The 17,360-nt window shown below is 40.2% G+C and overlaps 1 protein-coding gene across 1 annotated transcript in view; it reads left to right on the top strand.

Moving 5' to 3' along the window:
* GTF2A1 (general transcription factor IIA subunit 1) overlaps positions 1–17,360 on the top strand; it is a 52,237-nt gene that overhangs the window by 6,701 nt on the left and 28,176 nt on the right. The window contains exons 3-4 of the mRNA XM_079768178.1: positions 13,859–14,063; positions 17,110–17,174. Coding sequence (XP_079624304.1) covers positions 13,859–14,063; positions 17,110–17,174 — 270 coding nt within the window. The remainder of the gene's footprint in view (positions 1–13,858; positions 14,064–17,109; positions 17,175–17,360) is intronic.

The raw sequence follows: 17,360 nt of genomic DNA, 5'->3' as shown, positions 1-17,360 counted from the left end.
ATAAACTGCTCAAACTGCTTAAAGTATCTTGGGGAAATGAATAAGAAAATAAGTGTAAAAACAAAGGAGAGAAGAATAAGTTTAATTTGATACATGGAGTGAATATTTCACAATTTATGTTACACTTATCATTTTTTTCAGTTGTCATTTTCTTGTGACCTACGGTAGAAGATATGACACTTTTAGGTGTAGAAAAACAATCCCAAAGACTTTAATTTACCCCAATCCAGCCTCTAGTGGTCAATCCAGATTGTTTGTTATCTCTTATTGCTTTTCACAAAGTCTGGAGAATTGATTTTAGAATCAAGGCATTCTTTTCAAAGAGAATGAGCTGTCTTTGAGACCAAATAGCTCCACCTGCATTTTTATCACATTTGGCTTTTTAAAATATATATGCATGTTTGTGTGAGTGTATACATATGCACACATACACACATATAAATATATATGTATGTATAATATATTGTATAGAATATATAAATAATACATTTATATATGTTTTATAGGTTATGCACTGATTTTTTGTTTAATAGTTAGTGTTTGTTGTTGTTTTTTAATTGATTTCAGAGAGGAAGGTAGAGGGAGAGAGATCTAGAAACATCAATGATGTGAGAATCATTGATTGGCTGCCTCCTGCATGCGCCCCACTAGGGCTCGAGCCCACAACAGGGGCATGTGCCCTGACCATGAACCAAACTATGACCTAATTCATAGGTCAGCACTTAACCATTGAGCCATGCTGGTCGGGCTAATGGTTGGTTTTTAATATCACAAATTGTGACATCTTCAACTTCGAATCCCCAGCTTCAGTCACAATGCCTGGCATAGGTGATTGGCATTCAGTAAATATTTAATTTAACTGGTTAATAACAAATGTGACTCTAGTATCTAACTGAATAAAGTAGTTTAATTTTTTTTTTAATAGAACACACTTTCCTATTCTGGGTTGTACTAGTAAGTGGGTTAAAAATAAAACTTAGATTAAAATGAGTTTGTTATTTTAATTCTCTGCACTAATTTCTTCATCTCATTAGAATTTCTAGAATGTGTCCTAGTTTTAATAGTTTGACAGCCGCACTGTCTAATAGAACTTTTTGTGGTGATAGAAATGTTCTATATTTGTGCTCTGCATTATGGCAGCTATTAGCCACATGTGACTATTTAAGTACCTGGAATGTGGTTAGTGGAATTGAAATGAATTTTTATTTAATTATAATTAACTAGAGGCCCGGTGCACAAAATTCGTGCACTTAGGGGTGGGATCCCTCAGCCTGGCCTGCGCCCTCTCGCAGTCCAGGAGCCCTTATGGTTCTAGGGGGCCTCATCTACAGCATATATCCTATATAATAAAAGGCTAATATGCAAATGACTGAATGGTGGAATCACCGATCACTATGATGTGCACTGACCACCAGGGGGCAATCACTCAATGCAGGAGCTGCCCCCTGGTGCTCAGTGTGCTCCTACAGGGGGAGTGCCACTCAGCCAGAAGTCGGGCTCATGGCTGGCGAGCACAGCGGCAGTGGTGGGAGCCTCTCCCGCCTGCGTGGCAATGCTAAGTATGTCCGACTGACAGCTTAGTGGGCAGCACGCCCCCTGTGGGAGCACACTGACCACCAGGGGGCAGCTCCTGCGTTGAGTGTCTGCCCCCTGGTGGTCAGTGCACATCATAGTGATCAGTGATTCCACCATTCGGTCATTTGCATATTGAGGCTGCTGGGGAACCCTGCTGCGTGTGGCATGGTCCTGGGGCAGGGGGTCGGGGTGTGGGGAGCAGCTCCAGTAAAGTTTAGTAAACCCTGGGTCTGCGTCGGGATTCAGCTGTGGGGCCACGGGGGAGTCTGGCTGGGTGGGACAAAATCGCGTGAGACCCAGAGTCCTGCCCCGCGGCCCCACAGCCCCGCCCACCCTGCTGAACGGTTGTTATGTGATGGTGTCCCAGCTAATTTGCATATTCCTCTATTAGTATAGATTTTCATTTAAATTGCCATGTGTGGCTACTGTTCTGATCCTGTAGTTTTAAACATTTTTGCTAATAAAAATTAAAATTAATTTTGTATTTTATGGTGTATAAGGGACTTTGTCATTAGCCCTAGCCCCTTCCTCCTTTTTGGCCATTTCACAAACTTGCATTAAAAGCTTCCATATGGCTTTGAAGGATTCAGCGATTAATTAGATTATGAATTAAAATGAATAATGAGTGTGCATATAATTTGAAATTGATCTAGATAATGCAGGAAGGGAGGTGTTTAAAAAATTTCAACTTTATTCTTGAGGTTAACTCTTAAAACACTGTGAGCCTACTTTAGTGTGTTATGTATGGGAGATCGGAAAGACATAAAACATAGTCTTAATTTTCAGTAAATGTATATATATTTGAGTGTAAACTGTGTTTTGGATTGGTGAGTGACTGGGTGGGAATGATAGTCTAGAAATCCTCTTTTTAAAAGTGAATGATAAAGTCATCTTGATTTCTAGATTGAGAGCTACCCATATCCAAACAGCAAGCACTATAGGAGATAGAAAATATATCCTTTCTTCTTAGTAAAACAGAGAAGACTTTCCTGAATTTGGAGACAAATCTGAAACTCAGTTTATCTTCTGCTAGATCAGGTTTCTCAACCTTGGTACTACTGACATTTTGGACCTGTTAATTCTTTGTTGGAGAGGGCTATCCTATCATCGTAGGATGTTAGCAGCATAACTGGCCTCTGCCCACTAGATGCCAGTAGTACCCCTCCGTTCTCACAACCAAAAATGTCTCCAGACATTGCTCAGTGACTCTGGGGGGCAAAACCACCCCTGATTCAGAAACATTATTGTAAATATACTCTAATTTATAAATAAGTACTTGGATCATAGGTTGAATAATCTATTATTCCACTTCATTTGCCTTCAGGGAAAGCTCTATTCTCAAACATCATTTCTTATGTTTTATCCAAGAGCTAGATGTTTTGTGAATTAGGAGAATCCTTCAGAATTTCTAGCTCAGCATACTGCCAGGAAGCAGATCTAATCATTTTAATAGGTCAGAAAATAGACTTTCAGAGGGAATATGTTTTTATAAGGTCATTTAGCAAGCGATAGAGACTTGAACTTAGGCCTTTTGTTACCAGATGACATATATAATACTTACGAGTAAAAAGGAAGGTACCAGAGTTGTGACTAGACCTGTTCTGATAGCAGCAGTACAATTTAGAGATCATAGACATGGATCAGAGTTGGGATTACGGGGAGGCCAGTGAGATGCCTAGGATACAGTATTTGAAGGACCTTCATTCTTTACTCTTAAGGTCCATCCCTGACTGTGAACACTGGAGTCAGACTGCCTGGATTGTATCCTAGTTTTGCGTGCTATTAGTTGGTGATGTTGTATAAGTTACATAACTTTGTGTTCCTTGAGTTGTTTTTTCTGTAAAAAGATCAGAATAATGCCTATCTTATGGGGTTTTTTGTGTGAAAAATGAGTCTGTACATAAAAGTACTTACAAAGGAAGAATTTGGTATTAGTCTGGTTACTATGGTATACAGATGCACATCTGAATCATTTGGGAAACAGAAAATGAATTTTCTCCATGTCTGATTTCCGAGAACTGACAAAGATTGCTGAAGTCGGGCTGCCCAAAATAGTAGTAACTGTGTTGCGGAAAAGAGTACTATAAAAATGAGGAGGAAAAGGGTTTTTTCCTATTTTCTAAGCAAAATAAATAAATAATAATTGAGCATTCTTGGTGGTCTTAAGTGGTTTTAATATAATTACTGTTGCCCAAACAGTATTGCATTGTTTATTTTCAAACAACTAATATTTAAAAGTAGAATGTTTTGATAAATAAAATTATATAAAAAATGAAATTGAACATTTAACTAATTTGAACTTTACATTATTTGATATTACAAGCTAAATGCTAAATATTTGTGTGGTACTACTTTTGTATTTTTTTACATTACCATATTTTCCGGCGAATAAGATGACTGGGCGTATAGAAGATTTTCCTGGGTTAAAAAGTCATATTATATGCCGGAAAATAACGGTACTTAGAAAAGTATTTGGTACTTAGTAAATGTCGATTCTCAATAGACTGCTCCAACACCCCTTTCTCAAAACAGTTGAAAATGTTTGGGGCCATGCTTGATTGTCATGGTGACTCGTGGACACCTTTGGCATTTAGTAGGTTAGAGCCAGGAATGTTGCATTTTCTGTACACTTCCTATTTTCTACCTTGTACAATAAAGAATTGTCCTGTCCCATGGCTGAGGAGGAGCAGCTGCGCGAGCGGCCCGTACCCCTACCAAGGAGTAGCAGCCTTGTGCATATCCCACCCCCGTCTGAGGAGCAGCAGCCCTGCAAGCAACCTGCCCCCGTCTGAAGAGCAGCAGCCATGGGAGCAGCCCACCCCTGTCCGAGGAGCAGCAGCTGCACAGAGTCCATCCCCATCCGAGGAGCAGCAGCTGCGTGAGCAGCCCACCCCGGTCCGAGAAGCTGCAGCTGCGCAAGCAGTCTGCCCCCGCCAGCCAGAGGAGCCACCACTGCTGCGAGCAGCGCCCACCAGAGGAGCCGCCACCAACTTAGGAGCAGCTACTGCCGTGACCGCCCAAGGAGCAGCCACAGCCTGAGGAGCCACTGCCGCACAGCTCGACACCTAGATCCTTCGGAGACAGCAAAAATAGGGAGACAAACGCGCAAAGGAAAAAAAGAAGGAATCACCAGAAAAGCAGCTAAATGAAACGGAGGCATACAGTATGTCAGAATAAGAATTCAGCATAAGGATGAAAAAATCAAGAACTTACATAAGAATCAAGACATGAAGAGCAATATAGCTGCAATAAAAAACACTGTGGGAAATTTCAACAATAGACTAGAAGAAGCGGAGGACCGAATTAGCGAATTAGAAGATAGGGAAGCAAAACACATCCAAACTGAACTATAATTGGAGAAAAAAATTAAGACAGGAGGAGAGCCTAAGGGAGCTTTGGGACAACATGAAACGAAGCAACATATAAATAATAGGGGTGCCAGAACGACAGAAAGAGAAACGGGTTAGAAAACCTATTTGAAGAAATAATGTCAGAAAACTCTGATGTGGGGAAGAAAAAAGTCACACAAGCACAGAGAGTCCCAAACAAGATGAACCAAAAAAGACCAAACCAAGACACAATGTAATTATGATGACAAATGTTCAGGACAAAGAGAATTTTAAGGCTGCAAGAGACAGAAAGTTACGTACAAGGGATCTCCCATTAGATTATCAAATGATTTCTGAAGAGAGACACATCAGGCCAGAAAGGAATGGAAGGAAATTTACAAAGTGATGCAAAGGAAGGGACTGAATTCAAGAATACTCTATCCAGCAAGGCTATCATTCAAAATTGAAGGGGAAATAAGGAGTTTCACAGACAAAAAAAGGCTAAGGGAGTTTCACTACCAAGGCAGCAATGCAAGAAATGCTAAAGGGACTGGTGTAAAAGGAAGAAATAAAAAGGTAAGAAGGAACACAGGCACAAAAAATAAAAACGGCTACAAACGAGCACCTATCAATAATAACTTTAAATGTAAATGGATTAAATGCTCCAATCAAAAGACATCGAGTGGCTGAATGGATAAAAACATATGATCCATATATATGCTGTCTACAAGAGAACCACCTCAGAACAAGGGAATCACAGACTGAAAGTAAAGGGATGGAAAATACCTTTTAGGCAAATGGAAATGAAAAAAAAGCTGGGGTAGCAATACTTATATTTGACAAAATAGACCTCAAAGTGAAGGCCATAATAAGAGATTAGGAAGGCCACTTCATAATATTAAACCTTTGCACTTGCTTGCTTTTTTCTTTTTTCTTTTTTTTTAATGTATTTTATTGATTTTTTACAGAGAAAAAGAGAGAGGGATAGAGAGTTAGAAACATTGATGAGAAAGAAACATCGATCAGCTGCCTCCTGCACACCCCCTACTGGGGATGTGCCCGCAACCAAGGTACATGCCCTTGACTGGAATCGAACCTGAGACCCTTGAGTCCGCAGGCCTACGCTCTATCCACTGAGCCAAACCGGTTTCGGCTCGCTTGCTTTTTTCGATTCCTTTATTCTACTGCTAACCGTGTCGAGTCACATTCGACATCCGAGTGCAAAGGGTTAAAGGGATCGATACAACAAGAGGATATATCCCTGATAAACATATGCACCCAATGCAGGAGCACCCAAATACATAAAAAAACTCCTGGAAGATATCAAGGGAAAGATCGGCAATAATACAATCACAGTAGGGAACTTGAATACCCCACTGACATCACTGAATAAATCCTCTAGAGTCTAGACAAAAACATCAGCAAAGAAACAGCAATCCTAACTGACTCATTAGATCAGATGGACTTAATTGATATCGTCAAAACATTTCACACCAAAGCCATGGAATATACGTTCTTCTCAATTGCACATGGGACATTTTCAAAGATAGACCACATATTGGGTCACAGACAATGTCTCTCCAAATTCAAGAAGATTGAAATCATATCAAGCATCTTCTAAGACCACAATGGCATAATATTAGAAATAAACTACAATAAAAACATTGATACAATTGGAAGCTGAATAGCATGCTATTAACAATGATTGGGTTACCAAAGAGATCAAAGAAGAAATTAAAAACATCCTGGAAGTGAATGACAATGAAAACACAACAATCCAAAAATCTATGGGACACAGTGAAAGCAGTCCTGAGAGGGAAGTTTATAGGTCTACAGGCCTACCTCAAAAAACACGAAAAAATGGTAATAAATCAACTAACTCTACAACTTAAATAATTAGATAGAGAGCAACAAGAAAAGCCCAGAATGAGCAGAAGGAAGGAGATAATAAAGATCAGAATAGAAATAGATGACATAGAGACCAAAAAAAAAAAAAAAAAAAAAAAGATCAATGAAACAAGAGCTGGTTCTTTGAAAGGATAAACAAGATTGATGAACCTCTAGCCAGGCTCACCAAGAAGCAAAGAGAGAGGACCCAAATGAAATCAGAAAAGAGGTGAAATAACAACAGACCTCACAGAAATACAAAGGATTGTTAACCTTTTGCACTCGGATGTCGAGTCTGACTTGACACGGTTAGCATCGATAGCAGCTCGAGAAAAAAGCAAGCGAGTGCAAAGGGTTTAAAAAAAAATACTATGACCAACTGTATTCCAACAAACTAGACAACCTAGAGGAAATGGACATATTCCTAGAAAAATACAATCTTCCAAAACTCAGAAAGAATCTCAAAATCTCAATAGGCCGTTAACTATGGAGGAAATTGAAGCAATCATCAAAAAGCTTCCAGGAAACAAAAGCCCGGGGCAGGACAGCTTCATGGGGAATTTTACCAAACATTCAAAGAACTAAAACCTATCCTCCTCAGACTATTCCAAAAATTCAAGAGGAAGGCACATTTCCAAGCTCATTCTATGAATCCAGCATTACCCTAATACCAAAACCAGATAAAGATAACACAATGAAAGAGAATTACTGGCCAGTATCCCTCATGAGCATAGATGGCAAAATCCTCAACAAAATTCTAGCAAATCGGATCCAACGTTACATCAGAAAGATCATACACCATGACCAAGTAGGATTTATTCCGGCGATGCAGGATGGTAGAATATCTACAAATCAATAAATGTGATACATCACATAAACAAATTGAGAGACAAAAATCACATAGTCATATCAATTGATGCAGAAAAAGCATTTGACAAAATACAACACCCTTTCTTGATAAAAACCCTCAGCAAAATGGGAACAGGGATCATAACATAATAAAAGCCGTATATGACAAACCTACAGCCAACATTATACTCAATGGGCAAAAACTAAAACCATTTTCCTAAGAACAGGAACGAGACAGGGATGCCCACTTTCACCAATCCTGTTCAACATAGTACTGGAAGTGCTAGCCATAGCAATTAGACAAGAAGAAGAAATAAAAGGTATCCAAATTGGAAAAGAAGATATAAAACTGTCATTATTCACAGATGACATGATACTGTACATAGGAAACACTAAAGACTCCATCAAAAAATTATTAGACTTAATAAATGAATTCGGCAATGTAGCAGGATAGAAAACTAACACCAAGAAATCTATGGCATTTTTATACACCAATAGTGAACTTACAGAAAGAGAGATTAAAAAAACAGTCCCATTTACCATTGCACCAAAAAAATTAAGACACCTAGGAATAAACTTAACTAAGGAGGTAAAAGACCTGTACTCAGAAAAGTATAGGATACTTACAAAAGAGATAGAGGAAGACATAAACAGATGGAGGAACATACTGTGTTCATGGATTGGTAGAACCAACATCATTAAAATGTCCATACTACCCAAAGCAATATATAGATTCAGTGCACTCCCTATTAAAATATCAATAGCATATTTCACAGACCTAGAACAAACTCTTCAGAAATTCATCTGGAATAAAAAAAAGACCCCGAATAGCTGCAGCAATACTGAGAAAGAAGAACAAAGTAGGAGTGATCTCAATATCAGATATCAAGCTGTATTACAAAGCCACTGTTCTCAAAACTGCCCTGTACTGGCACAAGGACAGACAGACCAATAGAATAGAATAGAGAACCCAGAAATTGACCCAAACCACTATGCTCAATTAATATTTGACAAAGGAGACAAGAACATACAATGGAGTCAAGATAGTCTTTTCAATAAATCAGTGGTTCTCAACCTTTTTAATGATGTGACCCTTTAATACAGTTCCTCATGTTGTAGTGACCCCCAACCATAAAATTATTTTTGTTGCTACTTCATAACTGTAATTTTGCTACTGTTAATGAATCGTAATGTAAATATCTGTGTTTTCCGATGGTCTTAGGCGACCCTGCTAGCGGTTCTCAACCTGTGGGTCGCGACCCACAGGTTGAGAACTGCTGCTGTGGAGCCTAAGACCATCGGAAAACACAGATATTTACATTATGATTTGTTTATTTTCTCTTTAGTTCCCATACTAAACTCCCATAGCTCCCCTCCACCTGGTACCCACCCCACCCTCTGCCCTTACCTCCCCCCACTGTCCTCATCCATAGGTGTACGATTTTTGTCCAGTCTCTTCCTGCACCCCCATACCCCTTTCACCCCCGAGAATTATCAGTCCACTCCCTTTCTATGCCCCTGATTCTATTATATTCACCAGTTTATTCTGTTCCTCATATTTTTAATTCACTTGTTTATTTTTGTGTGCTAGGTGTTCTATCTGGCCCAGTGGGTCGGCCTCCCCAGTTACCTGAGGTGAACACTCTTGGTGCACCCCTTTGTGGAATGTGTGTACAGCCTTGTTGTAGTTAAGTCTTGATTGTTGTTGGTATCACTGGGAGGAATTGACCTCCAGGCCAATTGGTTTTGAGTATCAGCTGTGTCTACACCGGGAGACCTTCTGTGCTGGAGACAGCCTTATGGGACCAGACTTGCAAAATTGCAAAAGCCTCTGTGCTCACCTTAGATGGGGCGGAGTCTCAGGGCTGAGGAGACAGTCTTGGCTTCCCATCAGCCCTGCCCGAGGCCCCTGGGTCTCAGTGTCCCTCGGTAATCGCTGCAAGCACCTCTGAGAGAAAGCTGCCCTTGAGTTTCGCCCGCTGCCAGACAGTCCAGTTTCTCCCCCAATGAATCTGGATTCCCAGATTCTAGCCTGGCACTGGAGTTCCGAGCAGTCAAGAGCTTCTGGTTCCCTCCAGCCAGCGGCGCAGTCAGCAGTCAGTCCTCTCTGTGCGCACTTGTGCGCGTGCCTCCAGACCTTTGCCTTTCGCAGCTCCCCTGAGTTTCCACCTGATAGTCCAGATTCCCCTCATAAGAGCATAGGTCTCCAGGGCTCACCCGGAACTGGGGTTCAGTGCATTCGGAACGGGTTCAGTGTAGTCAGGTGCTTCCGACTCCCTTCCGCTAGGGAAAGCCAGCGGCAACCTCCGCAGTCAGTCCTCTCTGCGCGCACTCGCACATGCGCGCTTCCAGACCCCTGCCCGCTGCGGCTCCCCCAAGTCTCCGTGTGCCTTTCTCTCTACCTGACAGTCCAGACTCCCCCCGTATGAGCCTGGGTCCATGGGGTTTTGCCCAGAAATGGGGTTCACTGCAGTCCGAACTGGGGTTCAATGTAGTCGGGAGCTTCCTTCTCCCTCCCGCCAGAGAAAGCCAGCCAGGCACTCAGCCGCCCTTCTTCTCTGCGCGCGTGACTCCATACCTCAGCCCTTTGCAGCTCCTCTGATTCTCCGTGAGCTTTTCTCTTTCCTTCTAGTTGTAGAATTTCAACTCAGCCAGCTTTCCTGTGGTTCTGGATGATGTCCGTTCTGTCTGTTAGTTGTAGTTTTGAAATTGTTGTGCGAGGCAGCAGTTTAAGTGCTTACCTATGCCGCCATCTTGGTTTCTCTCTTGGTTGATTCTTATAATATTGCTGACCAGGGATCAACCTACGACCTTGGGGTGTTGGGAAAGTGTTCTAACCAATTGAATTATCCAGCCAGGGCTTGAAAAGTATAACAATATTTTTGAAAATGAGAAACATCTCTTACGGTATAGAGGCAGTGAGAGATTTCTTTGAGGCTATATAGTTTGGACATTTGCATTGTTTTGGGAATGATGAGGGAAGACTGCCCATCATGAGGCTCAGATAGGAGATGTGTATACTGTATTCAGGGAACTGCAAGTAGTTTGGCACCATTAGGAACTGTAAGTTATAGTAGCAGTTGGAGAGGTGGTATATACCATGTGAAGCTTGGTCTTTAGAGTGAGAAGGATTATCTGGGGTGCTAGTTAATATTCAGATTTTTGGACTACTGTTCCAGAGGGTCTGACTTGACAAGGGTACAGTCTGATATTTTCTTTTTATTTGATTGCATTTGCAAAAAAAATAAATCCAAATTGACTTTTAATAATCCATTAAAGGTTGTGATCTGCAGTTTGAAAATATCGATTTAGACTTTAAAGCAGTGGTTCTCACTTTAGCACGCATCAGAATAACCTGCACAGGTTATTAAAAGATATTTGTGGCTCCACCCCCAGAGGTACTGATTCAGTAGGTCAGGGGTGGCGCCTGAGAATTAGTATGTCTAACAAGTTCTTAAGTGATGTTGATGCTGTTGGCCCCAGGATTACATTTTGGGGACCACTGATTTACAGAAGACCGGCTGGAAGGAGAAATTTCCACTAGAATGTACTCTGTGAGGTCAAGGATTTTTGTTAGACTTGTTCACTGTCTGTTCTCAATGCCACTAACAGTGTCTAGCATAATTATATTTAGGATGTATGACTTGATGTGGGAAGCTCAGTGAGCTCAGTAATTACTTTGCAGTAGTGCTGGTGGGGAGTAAAGAACTTGAACCAGGGCCATAATAGCAGGGGTAGATTGGAACAATGCTTTGGAAAGGAAATTGACAGTAATGATGGGGATTTGGGGTGGATTCTGACTCATAGGTCATTGACTTGGAAGGTTAGGTGAGTGGTGGTACCCAGCAATTAGCAACACATAATATGTTTTGTTTTGTTTTCTACACATAATATGTATTCACTTAGAATTTGCCATTACCATGGATGCTTCATGAGATGGCGTCATATTGCAGTGGGTAGACCAATTGGAGGTGATAAAATTGAAGCATTAAATTTAAAAATTATGGTTTAAATTTAATGCTTAGTACAGTTTTTTCACTTTGACTTTTAGCTCACAGAAGCTGTTTTTGTTTGTTTGTTTGTTTTGTTTTTATCCTTATCCAAGGACATGCTTAGGGAGAGGAAGGCAGAGAGAGAGAGAGAGAGAGAGAGAGAGAAACATTCATCGGTTGTATTCTTTATGTGCCCCGACCAGGGATCAAACCTGCAACCCAGGCTTGTGACCTCAACGAGAATTGAACCAGCAACCTTGTGGAACACCAAATGACACTCAACCAGCTTAGCCACTCTGGCCGGACAGAAACTACTTTTTATGGAATGCATTATGTGCCTATTTGCTACTGTGTTCTGTGTTAGGTGGCCACTTTACAGAGATGAATGGCCACTTTACAGAGATGAATCAGGCACAACATGGGCTCCCAAAAAGTAGTCCTTTGTAACTTGGGAAGAACCCTAGCTGTTTTCAGTCTGGGATTTACAGAGACTTAGATTTATTAGCTGGAAGTGAGTTTAGTTTACAGAGACTTTTAGATTTATTAGCTGGAAGTGAGTTTAGAAGTATAATCTAATTCAACTTGTTCTCTTTTAGATGAGGAAAATGCTCAAGAAAGAAAAATTATTTGTCAAAGTCAATTAGTGGCCAAACCCAAACTAACTGGGTTCCTGACTTCTGGTGTAATACTCTAATATTACCATAATTGTAATTTTAATAATTAACATTTACTGAGCACTGACTATGCTAGACTGTGATAAATGTTTTACATAGATATCTTATTTAGGCCTCACAACAACCCATGAGATAGATATTGTCTCTTTAAGAACAGACTTCAGGCAAGGCTGAATACTGAACCTGATAGGGGAATGGTTGCTCTGGGAAATTGACCTTTAGTTTACTTTTTTATTAAGTCATTAGAGATGTGCTGGAATTGCTAGTAGCATGTAGATACAAATCTAGAACAGGTGGAGGTGTCAGGAGATTATAAAAATTCCTGTAAGTATGGCAAAGGGAGCTTCTTGAAGGATTTGATAGAAGCCTCTCAGGTGACTTAGGCAATATCCCAAGATTAGAGTCTGGGGGAGAAAACAAAGTGTGTGTGTGTGTGTGTGTGTGTGTGTGTGTGTGTGTGTGTGTGTATTTATATGTATATACAAAATGACTGAATTAATTTTCATATGTTTAAGGGACAGTGTGACTTTTTTATTCATTAAAAAATTTTTTTAATTGATTTGAGAGAGAGTGAAAAAAACACACATTGATTTGTTGTTCTACTTTTTTATGCATTTCATTGGTTGATTTTTGTATGTGCCCTGACCAGAGTTCTAACCCACAACCTTGGCATATCAGGATGATGCTCTAACTAACCGAGCTACCTGGCCAGGACTAGTTTGTAACTTTCTTTGCCAATTTCTTATAAGGGTTGAGGCTCTCTAGATTGAACACTACCTGATAGAGAAGAAATGTGTTTGGGAGAAGGATGGAATAGTTGTAAATATTTTCTTTTTCTTCTTTCTTTTGCTCACTTCTAATTTTTTTACTTGGTCACAGAAATTCTCTTAGGGAGCGATGAGAAAAATAGAAGTGGCTAAGCAGAAAAAGATTGTCAATCCTGTCATAATGGAAGAGGGGAGGGGAAGTTGAAGAAAGGTGGAGGGTTGAGAATACCACTAAAAGCATTAGGCATTTTGTTTTGTTTTTTCTCTCGTTACGTAGAATTGGAGAGATGGAAAGTTGGGCTTCTCTAACTTGAGGATTGCCTCAGTAATGTTTCTCATTGTTCAGATCAGATAAAGTGTATTTATGTTTTGTATGCTATTTAAGAGTTAGAAAACATTGTATTAAGGAAAGATTTCCATGGAAATAGGTAACAATAGATTTAGTTATAGAAAAGGATTTTCTTTGATTACTGAAAATTTGCTTATATGAAAATATGCCTAATAACTAATGAATTACCATAGAAAGTTTGTTGAAATATAAAAAGAAAAAAGAATTTTTTAGTACTCTAAGATAGCAAAAATGAGGTTAGATACTTAGAAAATTAGTTTTTATTGATGCATACACTTGGGTAAGAGAGATTGGTTGATTTTTGTAGTTGTATCAGTTTTGAAAATAGAAGGATTTTATAAACAGACTAATAAATAAACAAAATATGGTATGTCCATATGTCTGGAGTTATCTTCCCTGACTTTTACTTAGACATTTTTAATGTTCTTTGTCTTAGCTATGGGAGAATAAACTAATGCAGTCTAGGGCAGTAGATGGATTTCATTCAGAAGAGCAGCAGCTTTTATTGCAAGTTCAACAGCAGCATCAAACCCAGCAACAGCAACATCACCATCATCACCACCACCAGCAAGCTCAACCACAGCCTACAGTACCTCAGCAAGCGCAGACTCAGCAGGTCCTTATTCCTGCATCACAGCAAGGTGAGGAGACTAGATATGTTTTCCTACTTACAACTTGGAGATGAAATTTGTCATTTTCAAAGAAGAGAGAGACTCTGGGTTTCTCATTTCTATTGGTTGAGGAGGGTATATGTATTTGTATTAACATAAATTTATATAAAATGTGGATCCTGTTTGTATAATAATGATAAATAAGTAATTCACTAATTGAAAGCCTAACATCTACACTAATAAAAGAGAAAGATGCAAATTGACCATACCGCTGCAACACCTACCAGCCAACCAGGAGTGGGTATGCAAATTAACCCAACAAAGATGGCAGGTTAATTTGCATACGCAGGCCTGGAATCTTTGCTCTGGCCCGAGTGAAGACTGAAGACTGACGACTCAAGACGACTGAAGACTGAAGAGGCTTGGCTTCTCCGTTGCGGCCGGAGCGGAGAAGCCTAGCATCGAGGCTGGGCTTCTCCACTGGGGCCAGAGCAGAGAAGCCTTGAGGCTTGGCTTCTCCATTGCGGCTGGATCGGAGAAGCCTAGCCTTGAGGCTTGGCTTCTCCGCTGTGGCCGGAGCGAAGGCCTTGGTCCCGGGTGCCGGAGGAAAACTGGTGCTGGCAGCCAGGGGAAGGAAGGCCCATTCTTGCACGAATCTTCGTGCAACAGGCCTCTGGTATTCAGATAAGTCTATTGATACTTTCTTCTGAAAAGGCTACATAATGGTGGATTTCCTAAAATAAGTCAGATCTTTAAAGGTTTATTTACTGTTTCATTGTTTTATGTAGTTAAAATCATGGTCTGCTTTCTTTATGAAACTGACTTGTTCCTTCAAAGACATTTGAGTTTAAATTTTGTAAATAAAAGCAAATATTAGAAGGACTTAATTAAACAGTGGAGGATTTTTATAGCTATACTTGGGCAATATGAAATTTCAATTACTTAGTAATTTATGTAAGTCTAAATAGAATTAGATTTCTTTTCAGTGAAGAGTGGATATATAACATTTTAATGTTAAAAAAAATAAGTATTTACAGATTGTGTTCATACTACTTTGTACTCTGCAAGTCATTTTATAGATTTTGTTTCATTGAAGTCTTACAAAGGCTTTGTGAAATAGCTCTTACAACATTTCAAAGTTGAGGAATATCTGACCCTTGAAAAAGCTAAGAAGCTTGATTGCTACATATAGTAAGTACTAGAGGCCCAGTGCACGAAATTTGTGCACAGGGAAGGGGGTAGTGTCCCTCAGCCCAGCCTGTACCCTCTCCGATATGGGACATCCCTCTCACAATCCAGGACTGGTGGCTCCCAACCGCTCACCTGCCTGCGTGATTGCCCCTAACCGCTTCTGCCTGCCAGCCTGATCACCCCCAACCACTCCCCTGCCAGCCTGATCAATGCCTAACTGCTCCCCTGCCGGCCCGATTGCCCCTAACTGCCCTCCCCTGCCGGCCTGGTCCCCCCCAACTGCCCTCCCCTGCAGGCCTGGTCCCCCTCAACTACCCTCCCCTGAGGGCCTGGTTCCCCCCAACTGCCCTCCCTTGCAAGGATGGTCCCTCCAACTGCCCTCCCCTGCAGGCCTGGGTCCCCCCCAAGTATCCTCTCCTCCAGGCCTGGTCACCCCCAACTTCCCTCCTCTGCCGGCCCGGTCACCCCTAACTGCCCTTCTCTGCAGGCATGATAGTCCCTAACTGCCCTCCCTTTCAGGCCTGGTCCCTCCCAACTGCTCTCCCCTGCCGGCCATCTTGTGGCGGCCATCTTTGACCACATGGGGGTGGCCATCTTGTGTGTTGGAGTGATGTTCAATTTGCATATTACCTCTTTATTATATAGGATTTTTATCATGACAAATTGTAGATTTGTCCTCCCTTATAAGCAGTGTTGCTTTTTGCAGTTTAAGTTACCTGTGGTCAACTATGGTTTGAAAACATTAAGTGGAAAATTCCAGAAATAAATAATTCACAAGTCTTAAATTGTGTGCCGCTCTGAGTAGCATGATGAAATCTCGAGCTGTCCTGCTTCGTACTGTCTGGGATGTGAATCATTCCTTTGTCCAGTGATCTATGCTGTATAGGCTGCATATGTAGTAGCTCTCTCAGTTATCAGATCAGACCCCCCTCAGATGAGGGCAGATTACCATATTCATTTATAAAACAACCTGGGCATTTGAGTTTTGTAAATCTTGTTATTGGAGAGGGGAATGAAGGTAAATGAAAATATTATTTTACGGTAACTGTTTAGTTACCTATTTACCTCATTTGAGAATATATATATGGTGATGCAAAGCAGAAATGTCTGTTTGGGTTATTTTACGGATTATATCAAATAAGACTTCTAATATTTGCTTTTATTCTGTACTGTGCTTCAAATAATTTTATCCTTTCAATGTGTTTTGATGACTGTTCCTCCTATTGCCTTCAGCCCTGGCACTAGGATTTTAGGTCATCATAAATTAAAATTTGATTTTCTTCACTCAGAGAATATTAGGATGATGGGATTATCTGTTTATTCTCTGAAATTTGCGGAATCAAACACTTAATTCCTTTTACACTTAAATAATGTTGCCATTATTTTTTATTTGTATTTTTCAGAAGTTGATGGAAGTAACTAAGATTCTTGCCACTGTCAAATTGGGAGGAAAAGGGCTGTGTAAATTTAAAAAAAACACACACACACCTAATTCTTTAACTTTTTGAACTCACTCTTAAAGGGTTAATAACTCATTCCAACACTTATGTCAATAAAATGGTTAATGCTAAGTTAGCAAGACTAATTTAAGTTTAAGAATGCAAGAAATGTATATGTTTAGGTGTTCCCAGGTTTCTTGAGTCCTTAGGTATAGTTACGTAAGTCTTTTCTTTTTGTTAATTGCTGTCTTCCAGTAGAAGGTATTAACACAGCTGTTTTTTTAACATAGAAATTTATGACATTCTGAGATATCAGACGGTTGAGTGCAATTGAATGAAGAAAATGTGGAAAGCATTAAAAATGTTTTCAACATTGTTTAGCATTCTTATGATTATGAAATAGCCTCATAGTTCCTTGTTCACATGTATGCTTGTGTTTTTAATAGCTGCAGCGCCACAAGTTATTGTTCCTGATTCTAAGCTGATACAGCATATGAATGCATCAAACATGGTAAGATTCAGAACATAGCACTATGTTTGGCTCAACTTATTCTAACTGAAATTGTGATTATGCCTAGGTAGATTGTGTATTAGCAAAGTTTATTCAAGGCTTTAGTAAAAATGGCCATTTTATTTGGTTTTCTAAATATTGGATTTAGAAGTAAACCTGAAGTTCAGCTTGATACTTGGACCTTGA

The sequence above is a fragment of the Cnephaeus nilssonii genome (genome assembly GCF_951640355.1).
Source record: "Cnephaeus nilssonii genome assembly, chromosome: 4".
NCBI classification, from domain to species: Eukaryota; Metazoa; Chordata; class Mammalia; order Chiroptera; family Vespertilionidae; genus Cnephaeus; species Cnephaeus nilssonii.
The sequence above is the reverse complement of the archived record's forward strand: the minus strand, read 5'-3'. Positions and strand labels throughout refer to the sequence as shown.